The sequence below is a fragment of the Typha angustifolia genome, chromosome 8 (assembly GCF_048772165.1).
Source record: "Typha angustifolia cultivar Huaian chromosome 8, ASM4877216v1, whole genome shotgun sequence".
NCBI classification, from domain to species: domain Eukaryota; kingdom Viridiplantae; phylum Streptophyta; class Magnoliopsida; order Poales; family Typhaceae; genus Typha; species Typha angustifolia.
Genome location: NC_133246.1, coordinates 16,824,825 through 16,841,853, shown reverse-complemented (window position 1 = coordinate 16,841,853; position 17,029 = coordinate 16,824,825). Strand labels below are relative to the sequence as shown.

At 36.7% G+C, this 17,029-nt stretch overlaps 1 protein-coding gene across 6 annotated transcripts; it reads left to right on the top strand.

The window, feature by feature from the left end:
- The first annotated feature begins 347 nt into the window (after positions 1-347).
- LOC140764293 (E3 SUMO-protein ligase SIZ1) lies at positions 348-16,125 on the top strand. 6 transcript variants are annotated; one of them, XR_012105006.1, is made up of 18 exons: positions 348-847; positions 1,788-1,901; positions 2,354-2,396; positions 3,141-3,219; positions 3,341-3,488; positions 6,195-6,328; positions 7,076-7,144; positions 7,990-8,077; positions 8,418-8,493; positions 10,824-10,897; positions 11,387-11,494; positions 12,089-12,250; positions 12,917-13,021; positions 13,336-13,416; positions 13,505-14,687; positions 15,353-15,683; positions 15,771-15,861; positions 15,987-16,125. XR_012105006.1 is itself a non-coding variant. In XM_073102773.1 (16 exons), the coding sequence occupies exons 1-16, from the start codon at positions 824-826 to the stop codon at positions 15,496-15,498; spliced, it is 2,634 nt and encodes an 877-aa protein (XP_072958874.1). In that variant the 5' UTR covers positions 348-823; the 3' UTR covers positions 15,499-15,953. The 6 variants fall into 6 exon arrangements, 2 of the variants coding, with proteins under 2 accessions (XP_072958874.1, XP_072958875.1); XR_012105004.1 differs by having other exon boundaries at positions 15,353-15,861; XR_012105005.1 differs by lacking the exon at positions 15,987-16,125 and having other exon boundaries at positions 15,771-15,953.
- The last annotated feature ends 904 nt before the right edge of the window (positions 16,126-17,029 follow it).

Below are 17,029 nucleotides of genomic sequence, written 5' to 3'. Positions count from 1 at the left end.
ATTGGTATATTTTTATTATTTTATAGGTACCAAAGCAGCCACCTACCAAAAGGTACACCGACGCGATCCGGTCAGATCAATGAATACTGTACTACTATCCGTCAATCAGAGCCGTCCGTCAGCCGACCAATAATGACGTCAAAAGTATTCCACCAAAGACAAAAAAAAAAAGGAGGAGGACTTCTTCAGAAAAAGAGGAGAAATTCTTATTTAGGACCCTAATTTATGTGTTTATTAAAGATTGCCCACTGTACTAATTACCGTCAAACACTGTACGAATCGGAACAGGGACTGAAATGAAAAATCAAAAAGTGGCTTAAAACACCAAAAAAGTAAACAACGAAACGGATTTGTGCGGGCGGAACAAAGCGGATTTGAATGCGACGATACGTCCGCCGCGGTGGCCGTGTATTTTCTCGTCGAATAAGGGGAAAGCTGTAGATCTTACAAAGGAAATCTCTCGGCTTCTTCCGCGTTCGTCATCGTCCATCCAATTCCCTTCGTGCCCTTTTCCTCTGCCTCTATGGTTTTCTCTTTCCCATTCCCGTAGGGTTTGGTTTATCGGAGGAGATTATCTCGGTGCCTCTCAAACCCTAGGCCGGCATCGGTGTATCCGTCTCTTCTCTTCCGGTTTGGCGTTGGAGATCGCCGCGTGGGAGATCTTACTGTGTAGTATCCGACCATATTGTGTTGGATTGGGCTGCGATCGGCTATTTTGGTAGCCGGCCTTGTATTGGTCGTGGAGAGGATTGGATGATGATCGTGGGATTGGTCAACTGAGGAATCGGTAGAGAATTCGCTTGGTTTCGTGAGAATTGTATCGATGGACTTGGTTTCGACTTGCAAGGTACTCGCGTTTGCTAGCGTGAGGCGTAATTTCTTGTTTAAATTTTGTATTTTCTGCTTTTAGTTATGGAATGCTGATAGATTGGATATGTTGCGTGGTGGCTTTTTGTTTCGTCTTGTTTATATTTTTTGGGTTAATTTAGTTGAATTAGTAGGATTTGGTATTTTGGTAGCACCGACTCCTGTGGTCCGATAAGTGCGGAACCCAATCTTTTCAGTTGAATCTTGACACCAGTAGATGCTTGGGAAGATGGATTGTTTATGTCTTACGTCCTCTTCTATTATCTTAGATTCTTCTATATATTTGTCTGGGAAGATCTCTTGACACCATGCATGTACTAGTTGGCCGGTGGTAATGTTTTATCAGTGCATGGTATTGTATAACTGCGTACTTAAATTTCTGAAAAGCGATGTACCTAGAAGTGGGAGAAATTACCGTTGACAGTGTTGAGATGAAGTTATCGTGGATTGACTACCAGTGAAATTCGAGAGCCAGTGAGATGATAAGTTTTTCTTACCTTGTGTTACATCATTTGGGAATGTGTTAATCTTGTTCTGACGACTAGTTACAGCGAAGTCCACCATTTAGTTTGTTTGCCATATAGTTACTATTTTACTTGTCTGAATAGTTCATAGTAGATGAATTATAGTATGATGTGATTTTTTTTTAAAATTGCATAGCTGCTGAATAGTCTGTATAAGCACAAAATGATTTAGATGCTTAGGAAATGGGTGTACCTACTGCATTTCTAGTAATTTGACTATGGAATAGTATTTTAATAACAACTGTTGGCTTCTACATATATGCACTCGTGGAATTTACTGTAAATGTGAAGATCTGTATCTTCCATACCTTGCACCATTTATCCTTTTTCAGTATCCTCTACGGTATTATTTTTCTATTAGTGATAGGTTTTATTCCCTAATTTGTTATTCATCAGGATAAATTGGTTCCCTACTTTGTTATACATCAGGATAAATTGGCATACTTCCGAATTAAGGAGCTTAAAGATGTCTTAACTCAACTTGGCCTAGCGAAGCAAGGAAAGAAGCAGGTTTGAACTTTGAAGTTTTCCTCTATGTTTAATCTCCTTTTGCCATTAAGTTTCTGATAAAATTAGAATGGAAGTAATGTGTAAAGTGTAACAATGTGAACTTTTCTATTATTTGAAACATTTTGCCTAATCTTATCGTAAGAGTGCATACATTCGATGCTTGATCAGTAAAAGAATATGAATAAGTATATTAAATTTGGAACTACTGTTTTATTCCAGTATATGTGGGATCGGTTTCTTATATAAGTATATGCTTTGACCACAATTATCTGGTTAGCAGTATTTATTAGGAATGTCTTTAAGAATCAGTAGTGTTAGTTGTTAATCATTCATGTTAGCATGAAGATGGATGATTAACCCTGGTCACTTTTCCCTACCTTATGCTTGTTACTGCTTATTTCTGCTTCCTGTTTTTGATAACTCTTATATGCTTTTACTTTCCATCTATGTAGGACCTTGTGGATAGGATTTTAGCACTGCTTTCGGAGGAACAAGGTACTCATATCGTGTCATCAGACTAAATCATACAATTACTTTTAAGCACATATGCTTCTGACATTACCCGCCTCCTTATCTGATATTCTTTTTGTGGTTTATGTGGGTTCTATCTTGATTAGCTTAATTCTGCTTACTTTTTGTTGCTCATCTGTAGATTTAAAGGGCTCCGGTCTATCTCTTAGATATGATTTAAACTAGTATTTGCGGTTCTTTTCCAATATTTCAGAATTTGATTTACTTGTTCCTTTGGTTTAAAGTTCAATTCCAAGTCTAGCCAACCTTTCTATGCTCATTGCTAATTAAATGTTTGACAGTGTCCCATTTCTATGTTTTGGACATACTGTCATTTCATGGCACTTTACTATACTTTCTATGGTGTCTCTATTAAGCCTTGGCATATCTCCAGTGACACATTATTTTTAATTGCTTTTCAGAGCATCCTGGTTCTGAGTGCCAAATGTCATTTACTCACATGCATATCAAGTATTTAAGAGAGGGAAAAAGACAGTTACCCACATGCACGTTCCATCAATCGTTTTTGTTGGCTGTATCTATATCTAATTCTTTTGCCTCTTGAATAGATTGTTGGTCTTTTCTTACTGTTCTGTTTAGAGAATCAGAGGCTTCCCAATAGTTTCTTACTTAGCTGTAGCCGTTGGAAAGGTCACTTTAATACTTTCTTAGTTTATTACTCAGCCATATCCTTTGCAAAGGTCACATTTATTGCGTATCTTTTTGCAGGTTCCAAGTCACATGGTTGGGGAAAGAAAAATTCATTAGGAAAGGAAGGAGTGGCAAAAGTAATCGATGATACATATAGGTTGATGATCTCGTTATTCTCTGTATATATTGCCCACTACTTTTTAGGGATTTGAGAATAGATAGTTGCTACAGAACTTCGTACTTATCTCTAGTACTGACAATGTTGTAATTTTTGACAGGAAAATGCAAGTTCATGGTGCTACTGACCTAGCATCTAAGAGCCACAGTGGATCAGATTTTAATCACGTGAAGCCTAAAGAAGAAGTGGAAGATTATAAGGTTCGCTGTATTTGTGGGAGCTCATTGATGACTGAGTCAATGATAAAGGTATCACTGCCTTCTATTTTGTTGGTTCTAATTACAAAAATATTTGTCAATTTTGTTACTTCAGTGAACCATGAAAGAACCATGTTGTTACCAACTTAGCATTTTTTTTGGTATTAGTTTGCACTTAAATTGTGCATGCAACTATCAATGTATTGAAAAACGGTTAGCATTAGTGGCCCTACATCTTTTCTTCAGGTCGACAGTGGTGTTGACACTCGCGTGCTTGCAGATGGGTAGGCAATGGTGACCAGTGACTAGATCTCAATGATTAGTGGCCCTCTCTCTCTCTCTCACACACACACACACACACACACACAAATACTCACTTGCAATCTCTCGCTTTTGTTCTTTCCCTATCGCACCAATTGGCTCCTCCTGTCTCTCGGCACCACCATCCTTGCAATACCCATTGTTACTATGCCACCATTCTCCTCTGCCCAACCTCCACTATCCTCACCCACAACTATCTCCAACTTGCACCTCTCGTTCTCTCCCTTTCTCTAGCAGATCCCTTACCTTCTCTCATTCTCTCTTCGTTTCTCTTTACCAATATTTACCACCTCCTCTTTTTGTATCTCTAATTGTCTTCGTCTGTAAACTTTGTGCATCATAATATCATAGATAATTAGATAAATCATGTTATCACTTAGTGTGAATCATATTATTTTAGTTGTGTTATTATATCTGATTAGTGTGAATTTTAGTGTGAAATGTGAATTTATGTTATAGTGATTCATTGATATGATTAGTGTGAATTAGTGTAAATCAATGTGTATTAGTGAAAATATTATATATGATAACCATTGACACCCGCATATACATATGCATACCGCTTATGAACTATGAGGTGGTGGGCCTCCTCGGTGAGACCCACATGGCTGTGGTGTCTAGGTTGGTGTCGCCTCTTTCTGCACAACCCTTCTTGGCTTCAAAGGCTTCGGGTTCGAGATCCATCGACGGTTCGCTAAGGCAACTCGGTCTGGGTCACCTCCGCCATTTGATACCAGCGTCGATGGCACCCGACTTGCCTCCGCCGTCTTTCTCGCCTGACGCCAAGGAAGGTAGAAGAAAATGGAGAGAATAGGGGTTAAGTTGCTGAGGGTAATTACATAATTTTACTATTTTAATTTAAAATTTAATAGTATGATATATTTATTAAAGGTATAATATTCATCGGGCGTATTCCGTCACTACTATTTGTCTTTTCATTTAGATCCAAAGTTTAAGGAGAATATTGTAATCTAAAAATGTTTAGAGGGTCCTCATGAAAACCAAGTATACTTTAGGGGGTGTCAGCGTAATTAACCCTATCAGGTAATATTAGATAGCTTTTAAATTATTTTAAGTAAATTATATAAGGGAAAATTGGTCTTTTTATAATTTTAATTCTGTTTTAACTGTGATTAGTTAGATTTAACTAATTGAATAATATTTTTGAAAGAGTCCAATAATTTCGGTGTCAATTATGATATTTTGAAGAATTTAGTAGCAATAATGATATTTGAAAACTCTTTAGTGACAATCAACGATAGTCGTGCCACAGGCACGACTCGTACCGACCACTGGCTAGGCTAGCATGGCATGTGTCAGCTGTGCCGCAAGAGGGAGAGAGAATGAGTTCGTTGCTTGCTCGCTCGTCGCTCTCGGTCGCTCGCGTTGGTTGCATTAACCCGAGGAGGAAGAAAGTGTGAGAAAGGTCAAATTCGGATCCGCAACTTAAGTTCTTATTTAACATGACCCGATCCGACCCATCTCTCACCCTTTCTTCCTCGGTTTAGGGCACCCGGCGCGAGTGATGAGCGGTGAACGGCGAAGCTGCTAGGAGGAGTGCTGTGCAGCATCCCTCGTGCCACGTGCCGATATGCCGTCGGCATAGGACGTGCCTATAAACAGGACCATCCATGGTGACAATTATGTAAAAGTCCCTTGTTAAATGGTTTTGACACGTGTCAACTACTAGTATGCAAAGAATATTACTTTCTAAACCACATGGGTCCTTTTTGTTATTGTCATGCATATTTTCTACTCTGTAGGTTTAGGTTGGAACTTAGAAGAGCCCATTTATGATAAATGTTCTGATAGTTGGCCTTAGTTCGTAATATTTCTTCTAACTGCTTGTTTTTGGGTCAATGCTATCTTAGCTTATTATTAATTTTATGAAGAGGCCTAGGTATGTTCTGTTGAATGAAATGTGATTTTGATGGGGAAATTGGAATAATTTAACGCTATGACACCATGAAGTACCTTATGGCCCATTAAGGCATTCTTATGTAGCATTGGCCCACAGTGGATGGTTTACTCAGAAGTTGAGAATAATGGTAATAGTTTGCTTGCCCAATTCTTATTTATCACTCTTGAATATAAACAGCTCATATAACAGTTCTTGCGTATTTAAGGGAGATTACTTTTTTCCATATATCTGATGTATTTCCAATTTTTTGAATACCATTTCTTACTTGGTTTATGTGGTGTAAAGGAGTTGTGATTTCCTATCTGATTCGGTGAAGTGTTGTGTTCTTCTTTTAAAGTATGACTAGGATAAGGTCGGTCCTCTTCCCTTGTCAAGGAGCATTGGGGAACTGATGCTTATTTACTAGTTGGCATGATTAACTGTCCTGCAATTGGCTTCCAGATGTTTTGATTGCTTTTTACTGCCAATTTCTCAGTTTGATGAGTTTAATATTTTATCCTGTTCTTTCTATGCAGTGTGAAGATCCTAAATGCCAAGTCTGGCAGCATATTTCTTGTGTAATTATACCAGAGAAGTCTGCCGAGGGTGTTTCACCTAAACCTCCATCTCATTTTTATTGCGAACTATGCCGAATCAGTAGGGCTGACCCGTATGTCTTTTATATCCTTCTCTCAGTGTACTGATTTTATATTCAGCTGCATTTTTTCTTCCTTATGTTAATTGGATACTGTCCAGAAGCTTTTATTATTGTTTTGCATGAGTATTTGGGTGCATATATGTAAGTAGATGCTGCAGATTGGTTGCAATTGTAAATTGAATGGACATACAATTTTAATTTGTATGCCTTGTACTCTGATCAACATCTAGTGACCTCTTGGAAAAAACTAAATTAAGGTTTAAATTTCGCATGCACCTCAATTCAGTTTGAAGCCTAGTCTAGGAAGATGCTGGTTCCCTTGCTCATGCAGCAATGTATCCTCCTTTTCTCCTCAACAGATATCATTCTTTCTTTCCGTATGTCTCGAACAACTTTCTTGCTTTTGAGTTGCAAAAATATTTTTCACCAGTTATGGCGCTATATTTTTAGTGTAAGTCAAGCTGATAATTGTAGACACAGAAAGAGTTGACAACTGAGTAGCTTGCATACACTATACACTGGATGTAGTTCTTTTAATTGGTAACTCTGGGACAGATCGGCATAGTATTATTTGATATGACAAAAGATAATGTGGGCAAAGTTAAAATATAATCATCCCAAAAGAGAGATGTTATTTTTTACTTTCTTTTTAATCATAAAAAATCATATTACTGTTTCTTTCAGTACCTTTCCCATTTTCCTTTAAATATTGAAAACTTGATAGTTCATTGATTATAGTTTCATATTTGCAACATACAGATTCTGGGTTACGGTGTCACATCCTTTACGCTCTATAAAGTTAGCATCTTCTGGCATCACGTCAGATGGGTGAGTGCTGCTGTTCTATTTTGTCAATTTTCCTATAGGAATTCTATGGTTTCTTAGCTTAGAATATTCTTGCTGAGAAGTCATGATACTGATTGCTGTAAACTAATTCATAATATCAAGGATTTATAATATTTGACAGTGGTTGATTCTGGAGATTACATTTCTCTTATCATGCTTTTGCTTGTTACACATGCCAATTCTTTTATTTCAAATGTCCAAGTTTTTTCCTTCTAAAAGAAATGAGTTGGGAGTTGGAAACGAGTCTGAAATTCGAAAGGCTCACGATTAGATCAGTTTCTCTCCCACTTAAAGGTGATAGCTGATAAATCCTGCCTGACCACTGCTGGCAGATATTTTGATGATAAAGAAAAAAAGCTTCAGGCAACAAGTTAAACATTTGATGGCATAACCCATGGTAATCGAGTATCAGCCTTTTGCAACTCAATTGTGTGGCATGTTAGTAATTACTCCAAACATGAATTAGTGACCTGAAAAAAAGGTCACTAACAATCTTAACAATCAATTCTCAATTTTTCATGTGAACTGAAAAAAGGTTTTGAGGATAGCCCAATTATTTAGCAAATGTGTATGTATTTAATTTGGATATTGTCTATAATCTTTATTTCCAAACCTTCTGTTAGTATTTTTCAGCTGGCTAGTCTAAATTTCAAATATGAATCGTCAGTAAGAGCCTTATACATGACCTCTGTCTTCGATGTTGCTAGATTTTTTTCCTGTGTGATTTCTTTTCTATCCTGAAAAATGAGTAAGTGGCTATAGAATTCATCAATAGTTTTTGGTCCATTTTTACTTCTTCATTATGGATTGCTTGCATTGTTTTCCAGAACCAGCACAATACAAAATCTGGAGAGACCATTTCAACTGTCTAGAGTAGATAGAGAAATACTACAAAGGACTGAATATGATCTTCAGGTTTGTTTTTGTCTCCTGATCATTTCTGAAATTTAATCCAGTCTGTTTTGTTTGTTAAATTTTCCTTAATTTTAATTGCTCAAATAATATATCTTGCTTCCTAGGAATTCTTTACTTCATTCACTGTTGTCTCTGATAAGTCTCTTTATCCTTCTTCTTTTCCATTGATGTTTATGGTATGAAGAGGTGCCATGCTTCTCTGTATAGTTACCTTTAGATGTGAGGTTATTATATTGTCTTAAATGAGAATGGAGTTGGTGTGTCTGATCTATGGTTTATCGACTTTATTCTTATGAAGGCATTCTTATGTATTTCTAGTATAACACTCTTTATTTTGCAGGCTTGGTGTATTCTTCTTAACGATAAGGTCCAGTTTCGGATGCAGTGGCCACAGTATGCAGATTTGCAAGTCAATGGTATGGCAGACACATATACGATCTATGAGATCACACTTCCGTCATTCATTGTGTGTTCTATTTGCTAATAATGAAACATGCAAATGAGTTATTTTATGTTATTATATTAGAATAAATCATGGATGGGTGTGTCATGCTATGCCGGTAGTGGCATGGCACTTAGGCACAAGGTGTGCCATGTACCAACTGGCACGCGTGCCATGTCGGTTATTGTGCCATATGGAGTCTTTTTTTAAAAATTTCTATATCGATCGATTATTATCAAATTAATTTTATTCATTTTCTTAACAAACATAATATGGCATGTGGAGCTCATTTTTTTAAAAAAATTTCTTATTTTTATCAATCATCATCAATTAACTTTTGTCATTTTTGGAATGACAACTCATACCTAATTTTCGTTTATCATTTTCTAATTTTCAATCAAATCATGTAATTATCATGTTTTATCAATTAATATTATATGTTCAATTATATTATAGAGTGTTTCATCATTAATATTAGCTTTAATGAATGTATGCAATTATATTATGTGTCAAATAATATTTATATTTAACTGTTACTTTATCTTTAATAAAATATGTCATTTATAAAAGTAATCTAAAGAGAAAACACTATAATGTAGGTTTTAATATATATTTTTAAATCAAAAATTAAAGATTAATATACCAAAGACCCCAAGATATCCAAAAAATTTTATTAAAAATATTATAAATGTGTATCAGTGGCAAGTAGGGTGTGCCGTGCTGATGGTGGCATTGCACGGCCCGTGTCACTGACACAGCCATCGTTGGAATAAACTTTATTATTCTCTGGAGATTGATCATAGTATGTAGTCTAAAAGCATATAACATTGGGACCTTTTTGATGATTCGTGATCATGTATGCGATTGCATTGTTTTACCTTTTTTATTTTTATTCCATATCAATTGTGCTTTCTTTTTTACAGGGTTATAGGGCATATTCAACTGAAAAATCTTGTTTACTATTCATTTATCTTTCTTATTTTCAGTTTTTTCTTTCCATTTTATACTCACGGGGCCTTTATGCTAGATGTTGTTTAGCCTTTTGATAGTAATTTTCTATTTTGAACTGGTGATGTCTTTTGAGGCATAAGTATGCATGATTATTGTCAATTATCTTCTTGGAATCTTGGTTATTATTCAATATGTTGTAGTCTGGTTTTGAAAACTAGTTCACAGTCCCATGACTCATAATAGCCTATACTTACTTTGTTACTTGTTCCTTCTATACTTGCAATTTCAGATTAAAAGATAGTGGCCTGATAGGATCTTAGGATTTGTGTTTGAAGTCTTTTGAGCTTTGGCATGCTGTATTCAGAGCTAGATATGCCTTGGTATAGGCTAAAGTGCTGTGTCAGAAGTTCATCAAATGCCCAGCCATCTACATGTCTACCTCTAATTGTCACCTAGTTGCTAAAGCCAGGACATTTTCAACTGAGAGCCGTTTTTTCACTAACTACCATGAGTGATATTTGGCTATTTGCTATTGTTACTAGAAGCTCATTCTTTGAGAGCCCCTTGGATGTTCTTTGTGAGCCCCTTGGATGTTCTTTGTGAGCCCCTTGGATGTTCTTTGTGAGCCCCTTGGATGTTCTTTGTGAGCCCTCTGTTCCTTCCATCTTGACTTGTTCATTTGAGCTTCCATATGTGATTTTGACAAAATAAATGGAGACAAATGTTGTATTCAATGACTCGATTCGCTGAATCTTTTTTTTCGTATGGAATATAAGTTTGAGTGGAAATAGAAATGATCTTTGATAGGTATGTTGCCCAGTCAGAGTATTTAGTTTTGTTGGAACCTAGGTTTTAAAAGACTGTAAATGGTAGACATGCAAACAAGGGTATTTAAGATGGTTTAAAATAAACAAATAGATAGAACTAATAGTTAGAGAAAAAGTTAAAAGTTAGTACAAACAATCTTAAAATAAATTAATGCTTTCTTGTAAAGAACCATACTAAGCCATTAGAGTTCACCAATTTACCAACAAATGCAATGATTTTGAATTTCAAATTCAACCTACATACTAAAAGATGGTACCAGATATTAAGCAGTCAGCCAAGCAAAACCTAGTATATTCAGTCTGAGATGTGTAAGATGGAAGTTTTCTAAAACAATGGTTGGAAACTTGTAATAGTATCATGTACTTAACTCTTATTTTGGTTATACTAACAACATATATTGCAAATTATCTATTTTTTAGTAGTTTTGCATTTTTCATCATACACTCCTAGGTGAAAATTATTTTCTTTGATTAACAGTATTCCCTATTTTTTTCAATGTGTATCTTTCTTGCATTTGCTTAACAGGTGTTCCGGTTCGAGTAATTAGTAGACCTGGCTCACAGTTGCTAGGAATAAGTGGAAGGGATGATGGTCCAGTGGTGAGCTCTCTTACATTCATGGAGCAATAACATTTTCCTTCCATTGCTACTCATGGAACTTGCATTCACTCCGTGCACCGAATAACATGTTCCTGACATTATCCTGAAATAGTTAATTGCAGTTTACTTATCACCTAGTTGGATCATTTTTACAAAATGAGGGCATCGTTTAGTGTGACAATTAAGTCTAGCTCCATGTAGTTTGTGCAGCAGGTACAATTTATGGGATAACATTTCTGTAACATTGATAGTGCTGCATAACCTTTACCCTTCCCTGACTTGGCAGAGCCATGTGCACTGGGATTTCCTTGTGGGTGCCAAATGAGAGTGAATTTTAGTGCAAAATTAGATGCATAGAGTTGAGAATATGATAGTTACTCTTGTATGGTTTTACAAGTTATCCTCAGTAATATTTTCATTATTGCTCTTTACCCTCCTGGTCTGTTTGCTGAACCTCTTTGCTCTTTGCTAATTGATTTTTCTATGTAGATCACCACCTGTAGCAAGGAAGGAATTAATAAAATTTCTCTGGCAAGGTGTGATGCTCGCATATTCTGCTTTGGAATCAGAATAGCAAAGCGGAGGACTCTTCAGCAGGTTCTAATTTTTGACTAAATTGTTCCTTTCATCTTTTTGTTGGTTCATCTCTTTTATTTTCTCTATGCTGGTTGATTATGAGAAACTAATGCTTCTTATTACACAGTATCCAATTCTCCAAAGATAGCCTCTTTTCTATTTGACTGTCAATGATTCATGCACCATTATTTTTTCATAAAATTTTGTTCTACTCCAGTTAGTTATGGAGACAGATTTATTTCCATACTGAAAGTGAGAATATATTTAGTCTTGTTTAAACCACCTGCTAAATTGCTGAACATTTGACATATTCACGGGATTAAAATGATCTGCAAATGCTCATACTTTATCACATCCATCAGCCTGCTGCCTATCAGGTAGTTCAATGTCACAGTTCAGGTCACATATTCTTTGATTTTAGGTAGCAGTACATATTATGCTCTAGTAATGCTATACCATAATTTTACAAAACTATTCCCAAATTAAATTGTCATGTCTTTCAATTCAGAGGGCTAAGTTTCTTTCTTTCCCCTCTTAAGGAAGATTATTCTCTTCTGATCTTATCAATTAAGAATCACTCTTATTTTTGTTATGGAGCTATTCTTTTACATCTAGGTACTTGACTTGGTACCTAAGGAGCCAGAGGGTGAGCGATTTGACGATGCTCTTGCCCGGGTTTGTCGTTGCGTTGGTGGTGGAAATGCTACAGATAATGCAGATAGTGACAGCGATTTGGAAGTGGTGGCGGATACTGTAACAGTCAATCTCCGTTGCCCTGTAAGTTGTGACATACATATCTTTAGAGTAGAATGTTGGACCGTTTTTCCCTTTTTCAGGGAGCAGTGCCCATAGCTTTTGCATGTGTTATGATTATCTTCCTGGTGCAATATAATTCATCCTGAATGGAGGTTTATTTATTTGGAAAATATTTTAGAGAAAATTTTGTATGCAATTCTGCTGACCTACTACTGTCTGTCTTACAAGAATTTGTCCTCATCTTGTGGTGTAATCAATTATATTAATCTTAAAATGAAAGTGATTCTTTTGCTCCAGAACATCACTCAAGCGATTGTCTACCAGTCAAATATTACTATAGCAAAAGAAAACAAAACCACTTTAGAATATGTTATAGCCTATGTTGTTTATATCCTCTCCAGTGATTCACTAGAGGTCCAAATTGCTCATTTAAGTTCTGGTTTTTGTAAGATGAAGAACTTTATCTGAGATTTTTTCCTGTAAAACTAAAAGGCATCCTTCTACATTACTGACCTACCATTCCTTGAATTAACCAGTCTGGTGCACTAGAAAATATAATTTGATGTTGCATTATATCTGCTTCCAGATCATGGAGTAAAGGACAGCTTATATTGCAAGTTGAATTTTAAATGTGTTGATTGATTCCTTGACGAATTTAATCACTTTCCTTTGTCTCTATAATTGCAGATGAGTGGATCCCGAATGAGGATGGCTGGCAGGTTCAAGCCTTGTATTCACATGGGTTGTTTTGATCTAGAAACTTTTGTGGAACTTAATCAACGTTCTCGGAAGGTTAAAGTCTTCCCTTGGATTGTTTTTTATCATCTCTTAGATAAACATGCTAAATATATACATGCATGTAGGCGAATCCAGCCTACAAATTCTTTCTAGATTGGGGACCAACTGATTAAGAGCGCAAGGATCCTCTTTGGATGAGTGGCAAACATATGTAATTAATTCTTTACTAGTATTATTTGGTTCCTTCAGTAAGGAAGGGATATTTTGTAGTTCATCGTGAGTGTAGGCTGGGTTCCCCTGAGCATATGTATATATCTGCAGCACTTTTATTCTGCTTGTTACTTAGACATTCCTTTGCTTTGATGCAGTGGCAATGTCCCGTATGTCTGCAGAATTATTCTCTTGAAAACCTCATTATCGATCCCTATTTTAACCGAATAACTACTTTGGTAGGTTTACTGGAACTTTACTTTTAATGTTAATTGAACTATATCTTACATATTTTACAACTTTAATTGATTTGTTTTGGCAATATAGTTGCACTGTTGCGGGGAAGATGTAAATGAGATTGATGTGAAGCCCGATGGTTCATGGCGTGTGAAGAATGAAAACCAATTTAGGGAGCTTGCTAAGTGGCACTTTCCTGATGGTTCACTTTGTCCTGTGAAGGAGGAAGATATTAAACCTGCACTGGAGAACATGAACCGGATTAAACAGGAGGGAATTTCTGAAGGGCCCAGAAGTTTGAGATTGGGAATCAAGAGAAATCGTAATGGGATGTGGGAGTTCAGTAAAACCGAGGATAAGGTGCCTTCATTTTCTGGTGGTCATATTCCAGATAAACTTGAAAATCAGAACATTGTGCCTATGAGCAGTAGTGCCACTGGAAGTTGCAGAGACGGGGAGGACCCAAGTGTTAATCAAGACGGTGGGACGCACGTTGTTTTGTCTTTGAGCAATGGCTATGAGTTTGATTCTCTTCTCAATATTGAGCAGGCATACAATCATGATAATAGAATCCCCCCTGCACAGCCAGAGGATCCAGATATCATTGTCCTCAGTGACTCCGATGAAGACAACCTTAGAACTATTTCGCCAGGAAATGCATATGACTCTGGTCCAGGAGGTGGTAGTGGTATCCATTTTTCTGCTAATCAACCTGGATTCGACGAAAGATACTCTGAAGACCCTGGTGTGGGGACTAGTGGAAGTTCATTCCTTGGTCTATTTAATAACAACGGGGACGATTTTGGGATGAATCCTTGGCCAATGCAGACAGGGCCTGGCTTCCAATTTTTTGGAACAGATACTGATGTTCCAGATACTTTAATTGATTCTCATAGTTCTCTTGGTATCACACCAACCAATGGCTATAGTTTGGCAAATGATGGTTGTATCGGGGGTATGTCAGGAGCTCAAGACTTTCAAAACTGTCATAATAATTCTGAACCACATGGAAGCCTGGTTGATAATCCCCTGGCATTTGGTGGAGATGACCCATCTTTGCAGATCTTTCTTCCTAGTCAACCTTCTGGCATCCCTTTGCAGAGTACTTTAAGGGAACATATGGATATGCCTAATGGGGTTCATTCTGATGATTGGCCATCTCTTACGCTTGCAGCTGGTGGAGGCCAAGCAGAGTCTGCCTCTACAGGTGGACTGAATTCGAGGCAACATCTTCCTTTAAAGGAGCCTAGAGTGGAGCCATTAGCTGATGCTGGTTCGTACCTTTCACTGTTTCAGATCATTCCAGAATTATTTTGAATGCACAGATTACATCTCTTTCCCAAATTCACTTGCTGCTAACCCACTTGACTCTAAAACCTGCATAATTTTGGTGAGTTTTGAGATGTCTGCTGATTCATCTGTCAAAAAATTGCTACCTTTTTATATATTACGAATTTAAAATGTCTTTCAACTTTATTGATGGAATAGCTATTGCAGTTGTTTGCATATATCATTTGAAACAGCTGCGAGATTGTTAGGCTCTGTAGATTTGGATATTGCCATCGGAGAGTCTGTCAGCATCTCTTATCTGGCCACATGATGAGCAAAAGGGTGTCCCAATGCATGAGGCTACCGCCAAATGCAGCCTTTGGAAAGTCATTTGTTTTGCTGGATACTATATTCTAGTTTTCCAATATTGATCTTTTGCAACTTTTGTATCTGTCACCTTGGTGTATGAAACTCTCTCGCATATTGCACAAGCACAAGCAGTTTTCTGTTGTCCCTCACCCTCCCTTTCTTTCCATACTCTCGGAGAATCTTTTATGTACCACTATTGGCCCATACTATTTCTCCAGTTTGTTGACAGGAATCGTTCTGATGTTTTTTTTAAGGTAATGTGTCTTGAACATTCTTACATTTATTTTTTATTCCATGCAGCTTCTGCACTTCTGAGCATGAACGGTGACAGCGTTATCAGAGATAATTCAAGTAATCTTAGGAGTGATAACTTTTTATCTCATCCTCGTCAGCCACGGTCTGTGAGACCTCGATTGTATCTATCAATAGATACAGATTCTGATTAGATGTTATAGAGGATTTATGAACGGGATTATATTCTTTTGCTTCAACGTCAATCCTTTGTGCTATCGAGAAAAGGTAGCTGATCTCCTTTACATTGATGTAAAGGAGAAGCATGACAGCATCTTATATCCTGGCTTTACCAGGTGGACAAAAATGGGTCAGGCATGTTGAAGCTGCTTGCGTGACGGTGAGCTTCACATTTGAATTTGGCTTGGTTGGATTCGTGTCCGTTTTGACCAGGTCCATACAGAATCCTTTTGACTTAAAATTGCAGGCGAGATGTCATTTCCTGCAACAACCTGTACATTCTATAGGAGATGAGAAAATGGAGACCGTCCCAAGGTGTAAGCCAAATGCATGGGAAGGTTCGTGTATTATATTTTTCTCTAGATTTTGTTTCTGTAAAATTCAAGTGCTTATTAATTATCATGTCAGATGGAAACAATTAGTATGTCAATGACTCACATTCCATTAATCATATTTCTCACAGGTTTTTTTTCTTTATTTCTTCCGAAGAGTGCCAGCTGAACTTATTGCTTGGTGTAGTCATTTCATGGAAATGATTCTTACTAGGCTTGTGCAGTTGTACTCTGCTTAAGCTAGAAATAAAATAAGCAAATAATGTCTCATGTTTTCAGTGTTTTTTGCTACTTAAATTTGGTTCTGGCAGCTCAACCTGCATGGAGCAAATTCCTCAGGTCCGGAACAAAATATTATTGCATTTTGATTTGGACATGTTTTGCTGGACTTGTAAATTTTTGCTGTCGCGTTATACTTGTGATCCACCGGAGGATACATTGTGATGGTCATTAAATACTAGGTGTGCTCCAACGGATGTTCTTCGGATTTATTTTCATGACCATAAACCTCTTTAAACAAGGAATGTTTGTTTTGTCCTTTTCGTTTGTTTCTGAGAAAACGTCTTCGAAGTCATCGTTACTGCTGAGTCAAATTTTGGACCTGATATGACATAGGGTGTTTCAACTAGGTGGCATTTGGACATAGAATAACTTTTTAAACTATTTTGGCTACTCATTTGTTTTAGAGATTAAGCTCATCTTGTAAACTAGTTTGGTACTGTAATTTTATTCTTGATGTGACATAAGAAGTACTAAATATCAGAGATTTTGGTTAATGACTAAAATAATTTTGATAGGAAATGGATAAGGAGAGTAGAGAGGAGAGGGAGAGAATGATTCAAATGATAATCGATCAAAATGATGTCTTTTTAATAATAAAATAATAATTAGATTTTGTTGATAAATGCAAAATATTAGATGGATGAGGAGATGAGAGATCAATAATTATTAGTTAGCTAGTATCGAGATAAATTGTTGCTAGCATGCTAAATTACTATACATCTCACTACACTAAGAATAAATTTATGCTTATTCTACAGTGAAACCGAGTGCTTGAGTTTGTAGCGGAGTTATTTCATTTTACAGTACCTTAGAAGGTCTAGGTATCATGAGCTTGATCCTATAATAAGCTGCTGAAACTTGTTTGAAAGAACATCTTTATCTGGAAGAGTGG

Excerpts from the sequence above, each read along its gene's own strand:
- LOC140764293 (XM_073102773.1), top strand. The coding sequence starts at position 824 with ATGGACTTGGTTTCGACTTGCAAG. Across the intron at positions 1,902-2,353 it reads CGAAGCAAGGAAAGAAGCAG|GACCTTGTGGATAGGATTTT; the intron begins GTTTGAACTTTG and ends CCATCTATGTAG. Across the intron at positions 14,688-15,352 it reads GGAGCCATTAGCTGATGCTG|CTTCTGCACTTCTGAGCATG; the intron begins GTTCGTACCTTT and ends TATTCCATGCAG.